The sequence below is a fragment of the Podarcis cretensis genome (assembly GCF_951804945.1).
Source record: "Podarcis cretensis genome assembly, chromosome: 1".
Taxonomy (NCBI): domain Eukaryota; kingdom Metazoa; phylum Chordata; class Lepidosauria; order Squamata; family Lacertidae; genus Podarcis; species Podarcis cretensis.
The window spans coordinates 66275768-66295185 of NC_137170.1; the positions used below are offsets into that span (position 1 = coordinate 66275768).

Genomic DNA, 19418 nt, shown 5'->3' on the forward strand with positions numbered 1-19418 from the left:
TGCCATTCTAGCTTATTGTGCAATAAATGTGCACTTTTATTGCTTGTAGTGTAGAGTCTAGAAAGTGAGGTTGTTCTGCTATACCAAGGAAATACTCTTCCTCCAATTTTGCTTGGTGTCTATGCACTTCCTACTGTGTGAAGCCACTGTTTGTGTGCTCACCTAGTACTGTTTTCCTCCCAAATATATCAAGACTCTGTTCTTGAATTTTGTCTAGGGTGCTTGTTTTCTTTAAAGTGTGTGTTGGAGCAATAAATGCTCCTCACTATTACCTATCAACATTGTATATATATTTTTAAAAGTAGAATAAAACAGCAGCAGAGTCTGTCCCTGTAGCAAAACAATTCTGCCATCTGTTTTTCAGTGATGAGATGTCACACTACTGGCATGGAATAAGAGATAGTGCAAGTATCATGCAAAGAATAAAATGTACTTGAGGTACACACTGAATTTGTGGAAATTCCTCTTTATAATTTCATATAACGTACACCAACAGCACAACTCACTTCCACATTGTAGTCATATTTCAGAAATTCTGATGTATATGTTATGTTGTTTATAAGTCTGTCTCTCTCAGTTCCCTGTCCCATCCCATTCTCTGTTATAAAAAATAAATATTCCTATACATGATGCATTTCAGTGAAGGGAAAGGTATGCAAACTACACATAGACTGGCACAACTGGCCTTTTATGGGTATAAAAATATCGACCTATTATGTATAATAATCTACGTGTGACTTGCATAGACGAGCTTCTCATATAAGGTATATTTATCACATTTAAAGCAGTTCTGTGAATAACCAAGATGGCAACCCTAAGCACACCTACTAGACTAGATACCAGTGAACTCAGAGGGACATACCTCTAGGTAAACAAGCTTAGGATTGCACTGCGATACCATTATATCAAAAATCTAAATAAAGATTGCAGTCTTTTACTGTAAGTTTGAGGTTGTCAATTGAATCATCACTGAGTCAGTTGAAAGGAGACAGAACAGCAACAGTCATAGTTAAAAAGAACATGGAACAGCTTTGATTACCTTAGCTGACCTGGAGGAGCACTGACAGGTCTGTTTCTCTTGGATGGTGATATAAGAGAAAAATTGTTTGTACTATTTGATTTGTAGCTGACTAGTTCTGATATTCTATCACTTCGCTGAACTGATTTTATTTGATGTGTGGAACCATCTTGAAGCTCTGACCTTCTTGGTATTACTGATGATTGCAGGGGACTCATAGGGCCAAACAGAGGCTCTCTTTGCTTTTCTTCTGTCTTTCCAGATGCCTTTGTGTTAGGGGAGATGCATTTTCTGAAAGAAAAATAGAGGGGGGACGACAGATATTGGGTTTAAGTAATCCCAAAACTAGGACAACATGGGAAATCCAGTCATGCACCCATGCCGGAAAATGTGACCAAAAGAGGTGGGCAATTGAGGAAGGAAAAAAGAATATCTGACATATTAAGGAATTACTACAAAGAGAAAGAATGTATCAAATAACTTTTTTTAATCTTCAGCTAAGAGGTTAGAAATAAACAGGAATCTAACTGCAGCTCTGACCGCTCTGATAACTACAGTTGGTTAAACTGGGTAACTACAATTAGTTAAAGTACAGAATACTAATGCTAGTAACTGACTAGACTACCGCATTACATTCTGTGTGAGCCTGTTTTGGAAGACTATTTGGAAATCAGCTGAGAATACAGCTTGAGTCTAGCTGGACAGAACATATCACACTAGTTTTTAAACCAGCCCCACTGACTACAAATACATATCTGAGCACAATTCAAAGTGCTGGTTTTAAACTTTAAAGCAGACACCCCCAACCTACTCTCCTTCAGGTGTTTTCAATTACAACAGATGAGCTGGCTTGGAATTATTTCTTTTAACCAGTAATACCCTAAATATTACACATGAAAAAGCTACCCAGATATTTAGATGATCTGTTTGCATGTAACGTTTTGAAATATATCTATTTAGCATTTTTCTCTGTTCCTATTGTAGTTCGTTGCCTTTATTCACTAAGATTATTTATTAAGAGGATGGCTTCTTAATCCTTTTCCATACATGGGAATATACTTAATGGTATAGTTTGCCTTGTGAGTTCAGTTCAGGATTAAGGTTTACTTTACTTTTTTCCAAGAAGACCAAGAACAATTTATTTTGTTAAATTAAGTGTAAGCCAACAGATGCAGCATTTTAAGGTTACCTTATTATAGTCAACAGTGACAGAAATAATGCATTTTCCCCTTCATTTGTGACAAAGGTGACACAGCAGAATACTTAAGGAAACAGCAAGGCTTCTGAACTGCATTTAGATTTTAAATTTCAGAAATGAGAAAGACACAGGTGAGTGCTACAAGTGGCAACTAGAGCACAGGGAGAAGGAAGTGGATCATGACTTTCAACAGTAGAAAGAGAGAAAGAGAGGAAGAGTTGAGGCTTAGTATATTTCAAAAATCTAAAGAGGAGATTGATGATGAGATCAATCTCATCCAAGGTAAGGCCTGGCCAAGGCTGAATGATAAAGATGAAAACAAATTCACAACATGCAACATCCATTTCCCCCCACACTATAGTATCAGACTTTCTATACAGAATGCAACATGGGTTTACACAAGTTCCTCCAAGTGTTAAGCAATATTTTAGGGTTGCCATATGTATTCTTTTTCCAGGACATGTCCTCTTTTTCGTGATGAACGTCATCATAGAGATCTATAGTTGAAAGTGGAAGTTGGCAAATGTGTCCTCTTTTTTGCTCTTCAAAATATGGCAACCCTGCTGTAAGAAAGCAAAGCTCTGATGTTGCTTCAGTAACATTCATTCTTATAAAGGAGCAGTACTGTCTCAGTTGTAAGCTCCACCTTTAGTGAAAGGCACCTGTTCAGTTGGCCTGCTTCATCATGCCTTTAACTGGTGCTGGTTTCAACCTACAGTATAAAGCTTTAAATGGCTTGGGACTGCAGTACCTCAAGGACTGCCTCTCTGCATATGAACCTCTCCGGACCTTGAGATCATCTGAGGCTCTTCTTCATGTGCCTCCTCCATGAGAGGTTTGGAGGGTGGCAATACGAGAGTGGGCCTTTTCTGCAGTAGCTCCCCGTTTGTGGAATGTAATCCCCAGGCTGGTTTGGCTGGTGCCTTCATTATATACCTTTGGGCACCTGGTGAAAAATTTCCTTTTTAATCAAGCTTTTGGCTGATAGACATCTAAATGCACTTTTAAATGTGTTGTGGAAGGGGGGTTATTGGGTTGTCTTTGTATTTATCATATCTATTTTTATTGTGTCTTTTGTGGTATTTATATTGTGGCTTTGTGTTGTGAACCGCCCTGAGACCTATGGGTATAGGGTGGTGTACAAATTTTAACAAGAAGAACAACTCCTCTGACAGAATTGTAGAGACTTTGGTTCTACTGGGGCTTATGTGATGGAGTCCACTGAGTCAAGAACAGCAGTGCAATATTATTTCATTAATTCATTCCTTTTATGTACCACCTTTCTGCCAAGGAACCCAAGGGGATTTACAGGTTTAAAGTGCTAAGACAAATGATGTAACATGTAAAATGGGGAGAGGGGGAGACAGTCTGACTGAAGCAGGCCCTGACGTTGTCTCTGCTGGCCTCCCTCACACTCTTCCTCCTCCTTCCAGGGCAAATGATTCATTTGCCACTGAAAAAGGCTTTTTAGTCAAAATGTGCCTGTCAATTGGCTACAGAAGATACCTGGTTCATGCACATCCTAAATGATTAATATATTTACATGTATTCAGTTTGCCAACAAGTGTTGTAGATGAAGACGTATTTATTGCTTACAGTATTCATTTCATAAAGCTATCATTTAAGTTACATATTTTATGTACGAAACATATTTGCAATACATTCACAGGCCACCTTGATTCCTGTGTACTCCTATATCATTCGTCAGGGAACACATACTATTGGTTTGGTTTTGAATCCAAGGTCACCCTGACAATCCACTCACACCAAGACTAACCTCAGTTTCACTTATGCAAGCTCCCCTTAACGTTCTCCGCGCACAGTCACTTCTATTGGCAACTGACAAGTAATGGGGCACCCATGTTCAGAAAAGAGGAACAAAATAGATATTGCCCTCATGCCTTCCTGTAAGTTTTCTAACGGTATTTGGCTAGCCACTGTTAGAAACCAAATCCCAGACTATATGGAGCAGTATGCCTAGCCTAAGATTACAAAAGCCCACTCAATCAAGGCCCACTTTGTTCCCACAATACCATGCTTCAAAAATATTTGTTTTCACCACCACCTCAAGAGTAGTTTCTTTTGTCACACATGGCAGGCTTCAGGGAAACTCTGGAGCACTGAGACTCTGAAGGGGCATTAGTACCACAAGCTCATCTTGCAAACGGGCTTCTTGGGCTTGCCCTACTTAAAATTTCCCTTCTAACTAACTCATACCCTGAAGAAAGGAAATTTGATCCCAGGGTCATGACAGCAATGAAGAAAGAAAGAAGGAACAGCTGAAGGTGGGAAACAGGAGATGAATTTGACCTCTTGCTAAGTATTATGACATCAGCATCATCATTTTATTATTTATACCCCACCCATCTGACTGGATTGTCCCAGCCACTCTAGGTGGCTTTCAGCATATACAGAAGCATAATAAAACATCAAACATTAAAAACTTTCTTGTACAGGGCTGGCTTCAGATGTCTTCTAAAGGTTGTATAGTTACTTATGGAAGGGGGGGGGGAGTTGGCCATTATGTTGGCATGTAAGAAAAAGTGATAAGGCTGGGTTGACCATACTCACTTTTTCAGTACTGTAGTATCTACATTCCTTTGACATAAAGTCCAGGGTGAAGTTGAAACACTACAATTCCTTTCTGAAGTTACAGAACACAGGGCATCAGTTGAATCACAAGTTTCTGTTTCACCATTTTCCATTTCCTGCAGAGGGAAAATAAAATATTCAATCAAAATTTCAAGTATAACATTCTCTATGGTCAGTATATGTTTCTAAAATGAAGCTGGATTAAATATAAGTACTTTTGATATCTGGGTCACACTGTAACTTTAATATTATAATAGTAACATAAGAAGAGTAGCTTAAGTAGGCAACACCAACAATCCAATAACCTTCTCTATAATTGTCCGTTACCGGATGCTACAACAGATGCATATTATTAGTTTGGAGGTATTAAAATAATGTTGCTGTCATTATTATTATTATATTTATTTACATCCCTCCTTTTTCCTGGACCAGGACTCAAGGTGGCTTACACAAATTAAAACAAGACATATGAAACATAAAAAGGAAAAAACCTATAAAAGACAATAATTAAAATAATTAAACTGTATTAAATAATATAAAAACAAATTATTAAAATAAAGCTAATAAAAACTATAAAAACATCACAGCAATATTAAAAGCGCTTTAAAAAGTCAGTTCCTAAAGGCCTGTGTGAATAAAGCAGTCTTCACCTGCTGCCAGAAGAACAAAAAGGAGAGAGCCAACCTAGCTTTTCTAGAAAGGGAGTTCCAAAGTCTGAGACCAGGGACAACCTCAGGGAAAGATATGACCTATGAACTTGCCAACTCTTCTTCAGAGAGCCAATTATGCCATTGGTTATTATGACACTACAACGTACAGCAACATGTATAAAATCTATCATGTGACAGCAATGTAAAGTCTAGGATCTTAGACGCACAATAAGGTTCAGAATGCCTAACTATCTATCTATCTATCTACAGTCATACCTTGGGTTGAATGTGCTTCAGGTTGAGCGCTTTCGGCTTGCGCTCCGCGGCAACCCGGAAGTAACTCCCAACTCCCAGTGGTTTCATGTAGTTGTTGAAAAGTACAAGCGACAAGACAGGAACTTAAATGTCAGTGACCAATGGGTGGAACAAAAGCTTCCCAGCACCATCTTCCGTCCATTAGGAAGGACTGTGTAACACCATGCTTCCAAGACCCATCTTGCGGACATGGTCCAGAAGGATACCATAGTCAATGGTATAAACCAGTATTGTGCAGTAAGGTGCTGAGCTAGGACCTGGGAGACCAAGGTTCAAATCCTGACTTGGCCATGGAGCTCGCTGGGTGACCCTGGGTTAGCCACAATCTCTCAGCCTAACCTACCTAACAGGGTTGTTGTCAGAATAAAATGGGGGTGGGAGATGAACGCTATAACTACCTTGAGCTCTTTCAAGGACATGTGGGGTAAAAGTAACAATATTAACAAAGAAAGTTGCCAGGTTCCAAGAGAAACAATAGGGTCACATTTGTCACATCTGTTTGGCAGCATAAGTTTCCATAAGAGCAACCAGGGCAGTTTCTTCCCTGAACCCAGGTTGTAAGCCAGAATAGAATGGATCTAAATATCCTGTCTCATCCAAGACTGCCTGAGCTGACACAACAGCACTGCCACACACTCCAAAATCTTGCACACTGGTTGCATTCACTTCAGTGCAACAATATCACTTCAAGAGTTTGAATGGCTGTGAAATAAAACAAGCTAGATACTATTGGAATCCAAAGGAAATAATACACCAAACTATAATACAAAATATTCTACTCTGATGTCATCATTCAAAGTTTACATGGTTCAAAATGGAAGTTTCACCTGACTTCAGAAATGTATCAAAAGATAATAACTGACAATACACAGTATAGATGTGTTCAGTTCAGTGTCAAATAGTAAGGGTAAGAGATAATGAAGGACATTCAAGGAACTGTAAATGACCTGCTATTTATATCTGGCAAAATATGTTTATATTTTTAAAAGAAACTATATAACCAGACAAATGTTAAGAATGTCAGAATTACTTCATATTTTCTGAAGAATATATGTCATCAAAGCCAATTAGCCCATTGCCCCTTTTTCACAAACACATGGGAATAAACCCAATTATCTTGAAAAAAGCCAATTAAAAATTAAACAGATAATCTTAATATCCAAACTTCTAATAATCTTTGGATAATTACTTTTCTCACAAATATGTTTTTAATGTAAACTGTGAAATATTGTCCTTACAAGCAGCAAATACAACATTCTCAATGCTCTGTTGTCTTTAAATGTTGCATTGCAGCTTGCGGTAACAAGTAATCATAGTGACATTAAACATGCCTATTTTCTGATGCAGGTCTCATATTTACAGAGCAATCCTAACTATTAATATGCCAGGGAGACTTCTGGGTTAGCGCGATCGGATTAATGGCGGATTCCCTCCGAGCTCCGGAGGGAATCGGCTCTGCTGAGGACGGGTCTTACCGCGCCGGCAACGCGGGGACCCTTAGAAACCGCAGGCGCGGAAGCCTGCGGACTTGGTGACTCGGCGGGCACCTTTAAGCGCCTTCCCCGACCCACGAAGAGCCTTTTTAAAGGCTACGGAGAGGGTACGGGGAGCGGCGTGGTGCTGTGAGTAGACCGCTACTTCAGTGGAGCGTAGCCGCGAGCCATGGCCGGAGAGCGCTGACTTTTTTCTCAAAATTCGGACTGGAAAATAAACAACCCGTGAGTAGATTGGAATCTGGACTTTAAAATTTATACCTTTGAATTCGGTACAATCGGGGGATGTGCTAAAGGGAAGTCCGCACCCCCCCTACCTACAAACGATCTAAAGCAAGGATTGGAGAACTAAGATGGAGAGTATTGTTTTTGGTGTCAGATAAAAGATACTTCAATGAATTTGACAGAAGAAGTCTTTGTGCTGGAGACAAAGTGAGGAATTTTGGAAGCTTTTGTGTAAACCCCCCCCCCCCCCGAACCCGGGAGTGTCCTGTGCGTAAGCCGGAGGAAAAAGAATAAGGAGTTTGACAGCTGTCAAAGGAGCTGTCAAACGGGCGGTTAAAGTTAAGAACTTTGTTACTTAATAACTCTCTGAATTAAAAGTGTTGCATTTGAACTGAGGTGGTTGGAAACAACGTAGCTATAAACAATAAGTAACGGACTGTTGGAAAAGGACTATCAAGTAATTGGAATCCCCCTAGGGGGAACTAGAGACATTACAATGGCTGCAGAGGGAAAGTTACTGGCAGAGATAGAAAAAATGTTTTTTCTCGTGGGAATCCTGCAAGAGCAGTGTACGGCTATGAACAAAGAACTTATGACCTTGAATTCTAAAACAAACAACTCTGCTGAATGCATAAAGGATTTGACTAATAAGAAATCTGCAGCTGAACCAGAAGAGACATTTTTGGAACAGGTGGAGAGGAAAGAAGGAGCGGAAAAGGAAAATACCAATCAGAAGCCTATATTGTCAGGAAACAAAGAAGAAGATCTTCGGATTACAAATCTGCGAAAGATGAGAAAGATGAAGGAGGAAGTCCCTGGAGTACCTGGAATACTGGAATTTAAAAGAATAAAGAAATATGATTGGGACTTCCTCTTTGAGTATGGGAGAGCAGCTGACCTTTTGCAGCAACTGCTTTTAAGTATTTTGGATGGAAGAAAACTTGGTGTGACTGCGACTGAACTCCTTCGAGACCTGAGGACCAACAAAAAGGGTTACCAACAAAATCGGCGGAGAGAGACTGACAGAGACTTGAAGGCCTCGGATGTGAGGAATCCGGGCTAGGAACTGTTTCTGTGGACATAAGGGATGGAAACCGGGGTAGGGAGGGAGGGGAGAACAGAATTTTAAAATTTTATGATTTTTGTATTTGGCCATTATGACATATAATTAATTAAAATATAAAGGGAGAAATTCGTGGGAGAGAAATTAGGTCGACCTTAGAAAAAAGATTTAATGTTTATAAGAGAATTGGATAAGTTAAATGTGGATAAGTAAAAAGAGTTAAGTTTTAAAAATAATAATAATATGTTAAAGATGAGAGATAAGAACTTGCTGAATTAATTATTGGAATTGGGATGTATGAAGAGGGGGTGGGGGGAAGTCAAGGAAAGAGGGTAAAGAAGGTAAGAGTATGAAATTATATATGTTTTGTTTTTGTTTTTGTTTTTGTTTTTGTTGTGTGTGTGTGTATAAAATGTGAAAACCTAATAAAAAATTTATTAAAAAAAACAAAAAAAAAACTATTAATATGCCAGGGGGAGAGATATACGCGCTACAATGGCAATATGTCTGCCATGTCTTACACTCGTCTAGCCCAGAACACTAAGGGAAAACACACTGCTCCAGAAAAGCGCAGAATGGAATAACAAGAGCCACAGTCCCAGAAACCTTGGAAGCACTGCCAGCACCCACGAATCACACCCTTTATACTACACACAACTCATCGCAACACACAAGGGAAGGAAGAGGAGGCCATATAGCACAACACCTAAACAGCTTCCTTGTGGAAAGGCCTGCAGAAAGAGCACAGTATCTCCTGTGGAGCAACGCTTAAAGACCCACTGAAGGAGGGAAAGGACCGATATAAACAGCAAATTGTCCAGTAGCATCTTAAAGGTAAAGGTAAAGGGACCCCTGACCATTAAGTCCAGTTGCGGACGACTCTGGGGTTGTGGCGCTCATCTCGCTTTACTGGCCAAAGGAGCTGGCGTTTGCCCACAGACAGCTTCCGGGTCATGTGGCCAGCATGACTAAACCGCTTCTGGTGAACCAGTTTGTTCTTGGTATAAGCATGCACACAAAAGCTTATACCAAGAACAAACTTAGTCTCTAAGGTGCTACTGGACAATTTATTTATTTATTTACTGATTTATATTTCAACTGCGTCAGACCAACCTGGCTACCTACCTGAATCTATAAACAGCAAAGTCAGCCACAGCACACAGAGCAACAAGCTCTGGGTGTTCACAACTACAGGCAGTGACAGGAACATCTAGCTGTCATGAATGCAACCCAAGATTGGAGGAGTGCACAGAGACATGTATTAATTTTATTTAACAAAGAGCTCTCAGTCATGCAATACATTCACACATGCTTTGCAGGAATATGTTGTTGTTGTTTAGTCGTTTAGTCGTGTCCGACTCTTCGTGACCCCATGGACCAGAGAACGCCAGGCACTCCTGTCCTCCACTGCCCCCCGCAGCTTGGTCAGACTCATGCTGGTAACCTCGAAAACACTATCCAACCATCTCGTCCTCTGTCGCCCCCTTCTCCTTGTGCCCTCCATCTTTCCCAACATCAGGGTCTTCTCCAGGGAGTCTTCTCTTCTCATGAGGTGGCCAAAGTACTGGAGCCTCAGCTTCACAATCTGTCCTTCCAGTGAGCACTCAGGGCTGATTTCCTTCAGAATGGAGAGGTTTGATCTTCTTGCAGTCTCCTCCAGCACCATAATTCAAAAGCATCAATTCTTCGGCGATCAGCCTTCTTTATGGTCCAGCTCTCACTTCCATACATCACTACTGGGAAAACCATAGCTTTAACTATACGGACCTTTGTTGGCAAGGTGATGTCTCTACTTCTCAAGATGCTGTCTAGGCCTGTCATTGCCCTTCTCCCAAGAAGCAGGCGTCTTTTAATTTCGTGGCTGCTGTCACCATCTGCAGTGATCATGGAGCCCAAGAAAGTAAAATCTCTCACTGCCTCCATTTCTTCCCCTTCTCTTTGCCAGGAGGTGATGGGACCAGTAGCCATGATCTTCGTTTTTTTGATGTTGAGCTTCAGACCATATTTTGCACTCTCCTCTTTCACCCTCAATAAAAGGTTCTTTAATTCCTCCTCACTTTCTGCCATCAAGGTTGTGTCATCTGCATATCTGAGGTTGTTGATATTTCTTCCGGCAATCTTAATTCCGGCTAGGGATTCATCCAGCCCAGCCTTTCGCATGATGAATTCTGCATATAAGTTAAATAAGCAGGGAGACAAAATGCAGCCTTGTCGTACTCCTTTCCCAATTTTGAACCAGTCAGTTGTTCCATATCCAGTTCTAACTGTAGCTTCTTGTCCCACATAGAGATTTCTCAGGAGGCAGATGAGGTGATCAGGCACTCCCATTTCTTTAAGAACTTGCCATAGTTTGCCATGGTCGACACAGTCAAAGGCTTTTGTATAGTCAATGAAGCAGAAGTAAATGTCTTTCTGGAACTCTCTAGCTTTCTCCATAATCCAGCGCATGTTTGCAATTTGGTCTCTGGTTCCTCTGCCTCTTCTAAATCCAGCTTGCACTTCTGGGAGTTCTCGGTCCACATACTGCTTGAGCCTTCCTTGTAGAATTTTAAGCATAACCTTGCTAGCGTGAGAAATTAGTGCAATTGTGCGATAGTTGGAGCATTCTTTGGCACTGCCCTTCTTTGGGATTGGGATGTAGACTGATCTTCTCCAATCTTCTGGCCACTGCTGAGTTTTCCAAACTTGCTGGCATATTGAGTGTAGCACCTTAACAGCATCATCTTTTAAAATTTTAAATAGTTCAGCTGGAATACCATCACTTCCACTGGCCTTGTTATTTGCAGTGCTTTCTAAGGCCCATTTGACTTCACTCTCCAGGATGTCTGGCTCAAGGTCAGCAACCACACTACCTGGGGTATATGAGACATCCGTTTCTTTCTGGTATAATTCCTCTGTGTATTCTTGCCACCTCTTCTTGATGTCTTCTGCTTCTGTTAGGTCCTTTCCACTTTTGTCCTTAATTATGGAAATCTTTGTACGAAATGTTCCTTTCATATCTCCAATTTTCTTGAACAGATCTCTGGTTCTTCCCATTCTATTGCTTTCCTCTATTTCTTTGCATTGCTTGTTTAAGAAGGTCTTCTTGTCTCTCCTTGCTATTCTTTGGAAATCTGCATTCAATTTCCTGTATGTTTCAGGATCTCCCTTGCATTTTGCTTGCCTTCTCTCCCCCGCTATTTGTAAGGCCTCATTGGACAGCCACTTTGCTTTCTTGCATTTCCTTTTCATTGGGATGGTTTTCGTTGCTGCCTCCTGTATAATGTTACGAGCCTCCATCCATAGTTCTTCAGGCACTCTGTCCACCAAATCTAAATCCTTAAACCTGTTCCTCACTTCTACTGTGTATTCATAAGGGATTTGACTTAGATTGTATCTTACCGGCCCAGTGGTTTTTCCTACTTTCTTCAGTTTAAGCTTGAATTTTGCTATAAGAAGCTGATGATCTGAGCCACAGTCAGCTCCAGGTCTTGTTTTTGCTGACTGTATAGAGCTTCTCCATCTTTGGCTGCAGAGAATATAATCAATCTGATTTCGATGCTGCCCATCTGGTGATGTCCATGTGTAGAGTCGTCTCTTGTGTTGTTGGAAAAGCGTGTTTGTGATGACCAGCTTGTTCTCTTGACAGAACTCTATTAGCCTTTGCCCTGCTTCGTTTTGATCTCCAAGGCCAAACTTGCCAGTTGTTCCTTTTATCTCTTGACTCCCTACTTTAGCATTCCAATCCCCTATAATGAGAAGAACATCCTTCTTTGGTGTCACTTCTATAAGGTGTTGTAAGTCTTCATAGAATTGGTCAATTTCAGTTTCTTCAGCACCAGTAGTTGGTGCATAAACTTGGATTACTGTGATGTTAAAAGGTCTGCCTTGGATTCGTATCGAGATCATTCTATCATTTTTGAGATTGCATCCCAGTACAGCTTTTGCCACTCTTTTGTTGACTATGAGGGCCACTCCATTTCTTTTACGGGTTTCTTGCCCACAATAGTAGATATGATGGTCATCCGAACTGAATTCACCCATTCCTGTCCATTTTAGTTCACTGATGCCCAGGATGTCAATATTTATTCTTGCCATCTCATTTTTGACCACCTCCAACTTACCCATGTTCATGGTTCTTACATTCCAGGTTCCTATGCAATATTTTTCTTTACAGCATTGGACTTTCCTTTCGCTTCCAGGCATATCCGCAACTGAGCGTCCTTTCGGCTTTGGCCCAGCCGCTTCATCAGCTCTGGATCTACTTGTACTTGCCCTCCGCTCTTCCCCAGTAGCATGTTGGACGCCTTCCGACCTGAGGGGCTCATCTTCCAGCATCATAACTTTTATATGCCTGTTGTCTTTCTCCATGGAGTTTTCTTGGCAGGGATACTGGAGTGGCTTGCCGGTTCCTCCTCCAGGTGGATCACGTTTGGTCAAATCTCTCCACTATGACCTGTTCATCTTGGGTGCCCTGCTCGGCATAGTTCATAGCTTCTCTGAGTTCTTCAAGCCCCTTCGCCACGGCAAGGCAGTGATCCATGTTACCAACTATAGTTTCTCTGACTAACCAAGTGGCCAGTTTAGAAGCATAGAGAGAATGTGGAGTGGGATGAGGCAGAAACTCCACACTGCTTCTTGGGTTGCTGCAGGGGTTTCATCCAAAGTTGCCTGTGACTCCAAATTTCATATATTCTCTGCTCGGTCTCTTCATTACATTAGGGTGTGTTAGAATGACAGTTGCAGGGTGCATGTCAGGCGGGCCAAAGCTCAGAATGAGCTCAGGCTTGCAAGAGATGTTAAAAATAATTAGGCTATGTTCGAAGCAAGAGTAGGTAGCTAGCCGTGTTGGTCTGACGCAGTCGAAATATTAAACCACTAGTGCACATTCTCACCTAGAAGGACAGGAAACATGACTGGTCAGAGAGTGACAAGCCCACTGGTTCTGGTAATGTCAAACTCCAGCTGCTACACTCTCCTCTAAGTTCCATCCTGAGACCAGCTGAGAGGCATGGTATTGAAGACCTTTGAACATTAAAATCTTTTCAAACCTGAAAACATTTGCTTAATTAGCAAGTAAGCAGGCTAATAAAAGCAGGTTAGCACAGAGAGAATACTCCATTACCTATACCTGTGTAGCAGTATGCCTTCTCTCTTTGAAATCAAAACTATCCTAGAATTCATAGTTGTATCGAGGAAGGCAACAATGCTGCAATTCAGGTTGCAATGGAGATGTTCTCCTGTAAGAAAGTAGGGGCTGGGTATTGACATTTGAGATTCAGCTAAAAGGCTGTGCTAGATGCCTACAGCTCTTGATAATTTTTGCACATTTTCTGTGAAATGACATGCTATGACCCTACACTCAGAAGCAGCACTCTTTCCTCTGGTGGTTCAATGAGTTTCAAAAATGGAACACCCCCTTGTTGAATTTCAGCTAGTCATCATTACATACACAGAGGTGCAATCTACACACATATAAAAAATGCTGCAAAAATTGCTATTTTTTTTTAAAAAAACTTTTTTAAAAAAGCTTTAATTTGCCATAGCTCACCATCGCCATCTAGTGTCACACTTTTATATTGCATGTTACAACACACTTAAAACTTTTTATACTCCTAGAATGCAGAATACTTTCATACACAGCCTATCTCCAGCATAAGCAACACCCACCCACGCTTACTGCCATGCATATGGATTATGTGACAAATACACAAAATTGCCAAGGAACTGTATATTCATTTCCTTGGTTATAATTCTCTGTATAAAGGTTGGAAAGGTTCAGTAAACGGACCATATTGGCAGTACTACTAAAAAAGATATATGATATATATAAATTATACATATATATATATATGTTGCGCTGCAATTTTAGACTGCTACAGTAAAAAAAATATTGACTTGCTTTGGAATCTGCCTGAGCATAATACTACAGCTTATAAGCAAGAAGTAGAATGAAAATGCCAGACATTTTTATGTCTCTGTCTGAACAATTAGAACCTGATTAAAAAGCAGTTGCTGTCTGGAGTTTAACGAGCAATTTATGCACTACCTGACAAAACATTATCTGAACATTTCATTCAAATCAACTTGAATAACAGCAATGACACACTGTTTAAGAATAGGCTGCAGAGGATCAACAATATATTAATACTTGGGGTTTTAAAAAACATTTTACACAGAAATCCTGTACATGTCTATGCAGAAGCCCCACCAAGTTCAAAGGGACTTGCTCCTATTGCAGCATCAGTAACAATTCTAGTAAGTATAATAAAAATTAAAACTTGAAATTGCCACATGAAAAGAATTAACAGTAAAATAATTTCCGAATCCCAAAAACAAAGGAAAGACTCAAAATCAAACTGAATCGATCTCTTATTAGTTTTACATAAAATAGGTAGACATAATCAATTTGGCTATAGTCCACAATATACTTAACCATTCATTCATTAAGGGTGCCATCCAAATCCTAGCTAAGCACTAGTAAGGTGTGATGGAACAGCAGGGTCACTGCCACATCCACAGTCCTATTGCTTAGGCTGGCTGGGGCAGGAGGTGTGTGGGTCTGCAAAAAGCCTGACACTGACTGAGTGATCAGGCCCAAAGTGACCCCAAAGCCATCAAGTGGGGTTGGTTTGAGATCTAGCAGATTCTGGGCCAGCTCATCCCCTCTAACAGAAAACCCTATTTTGTGGCTTTTTGCAGGAAGCCACGGGGGGCGGGGCAGGAAGCTCAGCTACCCACTCTTTCACTAGATGGAAAGGGGAGCTCTCATCAGTGGATTAATGCTAGCATCATTCTTTGGGTGGAGGCTAGTTCTGGGTGTGGCACAGGAAGACCTCCATCCCATTCAACCCCCACCCTTTGTGCTGCAATGGGGAGTTATGTTGCACCATAAGGATGCTATTTTAGTGTCCTGAATCCCTGGCCTACCTAGCAGTGAATCAGTATGTTGAGTCCCTAGTCTGGGGTCAAACCACATGTCCAAAGTCCCACAGAGATCCAGGAGCACCCAAGCTGAGGCCCATTAACATGGACAGTTGAGCAGACACATCACCTCAGCTCTGCTGCCCTTTTATACTCTGAATGCTGATTGCAGCCTCTGGGCTTGATGAGGCATGTGACCCTCAGTTGTTCTGAGCCTACTCCAGCTGAGGAATCAAACATCTCCTCTCAGAACTAGTGAGCCCCACCTGACCAGCAAGGGAGCTGGGTTGTGGGCCTTGCCTGCCTCACCTTTGCCTATTGCTCCCCATGACTCAGAGCCTACCTTGTTTGTGGAGACAGGGCCCCCTCTGGCCCTGGTGATGGGTCCTGCTGCTCTGGTTCCTGTGCACTGACCCACATCCCTTCGTCATCCTCCGTCACCCTGTGGCTACTTCCTACACCAACCTTCCCTTCCCCACCCCCAGCTTGCCCCAGTGTGTCCCAGCCCCGGCTACACCCCTTGCCAGGATCCTCTTCCTCCTCCCCACTGTCCTGCCAGTTCATGACATTTAGGTTTCCATTAGGAGGAACTAGTGGGTTTTTGCAGGTTACTATATTCTCTACTGTGGGACCCGGGTGGCGCTGTGGGTTAAACCCACATAGCCTAGGACTTGCTGATCAGAAGGTTGGCGGTTCGAATCCCTGTGACGGGGTGAGCTCCCGTTGCACGGTCCCTGCTCCTGCCAACCTAGCAGTTTGAAAGCACGTCAAAGTGCAAGTAGATAAATAGGTGCCGCTCCAGCGGGAAGGTAAACGGCGTTTCCGTGCGCTGCTCTGGTTCGCAAGAAGTGGCTTAGTCATGCTGGCCACATGACCCAGAAGCTGTACACCAGCTCTCTCAGCCAGTAAAGCGAGATGAGTGCCGCAACCCCAGAGTCGTCCACGACTGGACCTAATGGTCTGGGGTCCCTTTACCTTTATATTCTCTACTAATTCATATGTCACAGGGTAGTTTACACAGCATAAAGAAAAACTAAGTTTAACACTATTAGAACCAATAATATTTTACTATAAGCAGCAACTATTTAATAAGATTAACATTTTCTTTACCAATTAAACTTTGTTAATATAAATGTGAGGGGATGGTGAATAAAATCAGGCACCTGTGGTAAAAAAGTACCTTCATTCTTTTTAAATTTTGCATTTCATTATTTTCCCATTGCTAAGTACCACTTATATAAGACAATAACTATTCTCCTTGGAAGCAGAGCCACATGTAAAAATAATTTTCCATTTTTCTTTTGAATGTGAACCTTCCAGCAATGCCTCTAATTTTCTCTTAAATCATCTCTCAATCATCTTAAGGTTCTAGTAGATAAACATTGATAAATGTTTGATACCAAATCATTTGAATTGTTGTCATCTTTATACAAACTCATAAAGTTACTGTGTGATGGAGATTGCAATCCTAAACACATACCTAGGAGTAAGCCCCATTGAAACCAATAGAACTTACGTCTGAGTAGGCAAGTATAAAATTCTACTATAAGGTTACCATTTCTAACGTTATTCTACACAGCAACTATATTATTATGTAAACACACAATTAATCCATTCCATGGTTCAAAATTATTGGAATGTATTTAATTGGTGATTTCTACTTTTAAACAGCAAACTTAGGTTTTTATCCATGCAATGCTTCATGAAATTTATGTTGTAATATCAATTTTTATTTATATATAAATGCAAGCAAGTTTAAAACAATTATTACTAAAATAATAAAATAATAGCCTACTGCTAGACTGACTTAACATCTGATTAATGTTGCATCTTGAATTCAGGTTAAGAAGTAGATGTTTCAATGGAAAATATATAGAAAAATTGGCACTGTTGACAACGGCATAAACCAAACCATACTATCTTTTGAATTATCATAACTGACTGAATTTCCTCTTTTTGCTCTTAATTCACCTGCAGCACATTAGACAAGGTAATAATTTATGATAATCATATGAAAATATACAATTAATATTCATCACCTCTAGTTTCTCATCACTTTAGATAATCAGTAATGCAGAGTGAAAATGCTGTCAGATTTCTAATTGCTTTGTAATGGGCCTGAAATAGGGAAATCATTAAAGACAAACAATCTGTCACTTGTCTGTTACTTTAACTATCTATCACTAAAAAAGAAACTCATTAAAGAAATTGCTAATGAGCTACAAAAGACTGCACTGAATGTGTCCTGCAATGTATTTTAAACAATACAGTATCTGCCTAAATAATTCCCTAGACACTGTATACATTTTTGTGGACTTAGGAAACATGTATCGCTCATGCAGCTTGATTTTATTATGATAGTTTCGCACTTAACATGTAAATAATTCACATTATTTTCAATGTGACTTACTTCCACATGGCATCTACTGACCTGAGATCCATGTGCACAGAAGCATCCCGTTACTTCTATAGAAAGCTGCTCTCTGTGCATTTGGGCAACATAGACTTGAGTCTTCCTGTCTCAATACTTCCCTGCCCTTCAGTCAGGGGATTCCTGTTTATCAAATAAATTTACTAGGGAACCTCCACATAATTTATTATCAGGGCAGGCAAATCTGGTACTATTATTACTGCTATTAATACTTTCACTAACTATTTACTGTATTTAGCATCATCCCTGTGTAAAGGAATGAAATGGAAGTGACACAATAATCAAATAATTGAGTTGTCATCACTTTAGCCAAACCACCACATACAAGAGGGAGTTGTCAGCCAATTCAGGGTAACACTGAGGTTGACCCTGTGTGTGTGTGTACACACACACACACACACACACACACACCTTTAGAACAACCCCTAAGGTGGAACACCCCATCCCCAAAATAAATAAAAAAACCCAGCCCAGTGAGGACTTAACATGTATAGTGCCCTCAGAATACTGTTTGTTGAGAAGCAGGGGAGAATTCTGAAAACTGAATGGACAGAAAAAAATTGAATGGTTTGGTTGGAAATGTAGGAGGAGGCAGAGACACAGATATAAACAGGAAAGAGAGAACCATTTCACTGTCTGTAAAGGCCATTTCTTGGTACACATTGAGAAGTTATTTTGAAATATCCCGAGGGACAGAAGTGCTTAACTGCCATAAAAATCAATGGAGAAATCCAAGTAACATTAAACAATTTGTCTGTTGGTGGCTTGATATTACAAAAATAATGAAGTGTTTTAAAAGCTTTCTTTTTATTGTATTTTAAAAGATGAGATCAACATAATAGTTTTGCAATCCCAATAATTTGTCTGAAACTTGGATAACTTTACTTTAAAAAAATTAAAAATTGTCCAGTAGCAACTTAGAGACCAACTAAGTTGGTTCTGGGTATAAGCTTTTGTGTGCATGCACACTTTTTCAGATACACTGAAGCAGAAGTCACCAGACCCTTATATATAGTGGGAGGGTGGAGTGGGGTTTTTCTCAGAAGGGTCGTAGGAGATGGGTGATTGACTCTTCTCTCTAAAAGTATGAATCAGAAAAATATCCATCTGCAGCAATTTACATATAAAGCTAATGTTTCATGAACAAGTAATAATAATAATAATAATAATGTTATTATTTATGCGCCGCCCATCTGGCTGGGTTTCCACAACCACTCTGGGCAGCTTACAGCACATAAAAAATGGTAAAACATTAGACATTTAAAATTTCCCAATACAGGGTTGCCTTCGGATGTCTTCTAAAAGTCAGATAGTTGTTTATTTCTTTGACATCTGATGGGAGGGAGTTCCACAGGGTGGGCGCTACTACCAAGATGGCCCTCTGCCTGGTTCCCTGTAACCTCACTTCTCACAGAGGGAACCACCAGAAGGCCCTCAGAGCTGGACCTCAGTGTCCAGGTTAAACAATGGGAGTGGAGACATTCCTTTAGGTATACTGGGCCGAGGCCATTTAGGGCTTTAAAGGTCAGC

The 19418-nt window shown here is 40.6% G+C and overlaps 1 protein-coding gene across 1 annotated transcript in view; it reads right to left on the reverse strand.

Moving 5' to 3' along the window:
- The window catches only part of DCDC1 (doublecortin domain containing 1), a 265169-nt gene that overhangs the window by 242564 nt on the left and 3187 nt on the right, over positions 1-19418 (reverse strand). The window contains exons 2-3 of the mRNA XM_079987002.1: positions 4788-4924; positions 1040-1309 (exon numbers count right to left, since the gene is read on the reverse strand). Coding sequence (XP_079843128.1) covers positions 1040-1309; positions 4788-4924 — 407 coding nt within the window. The remainder of the gene's footprint in view (positions 1-1039; positions 1310-4787; positions 4925-19418) is intronic.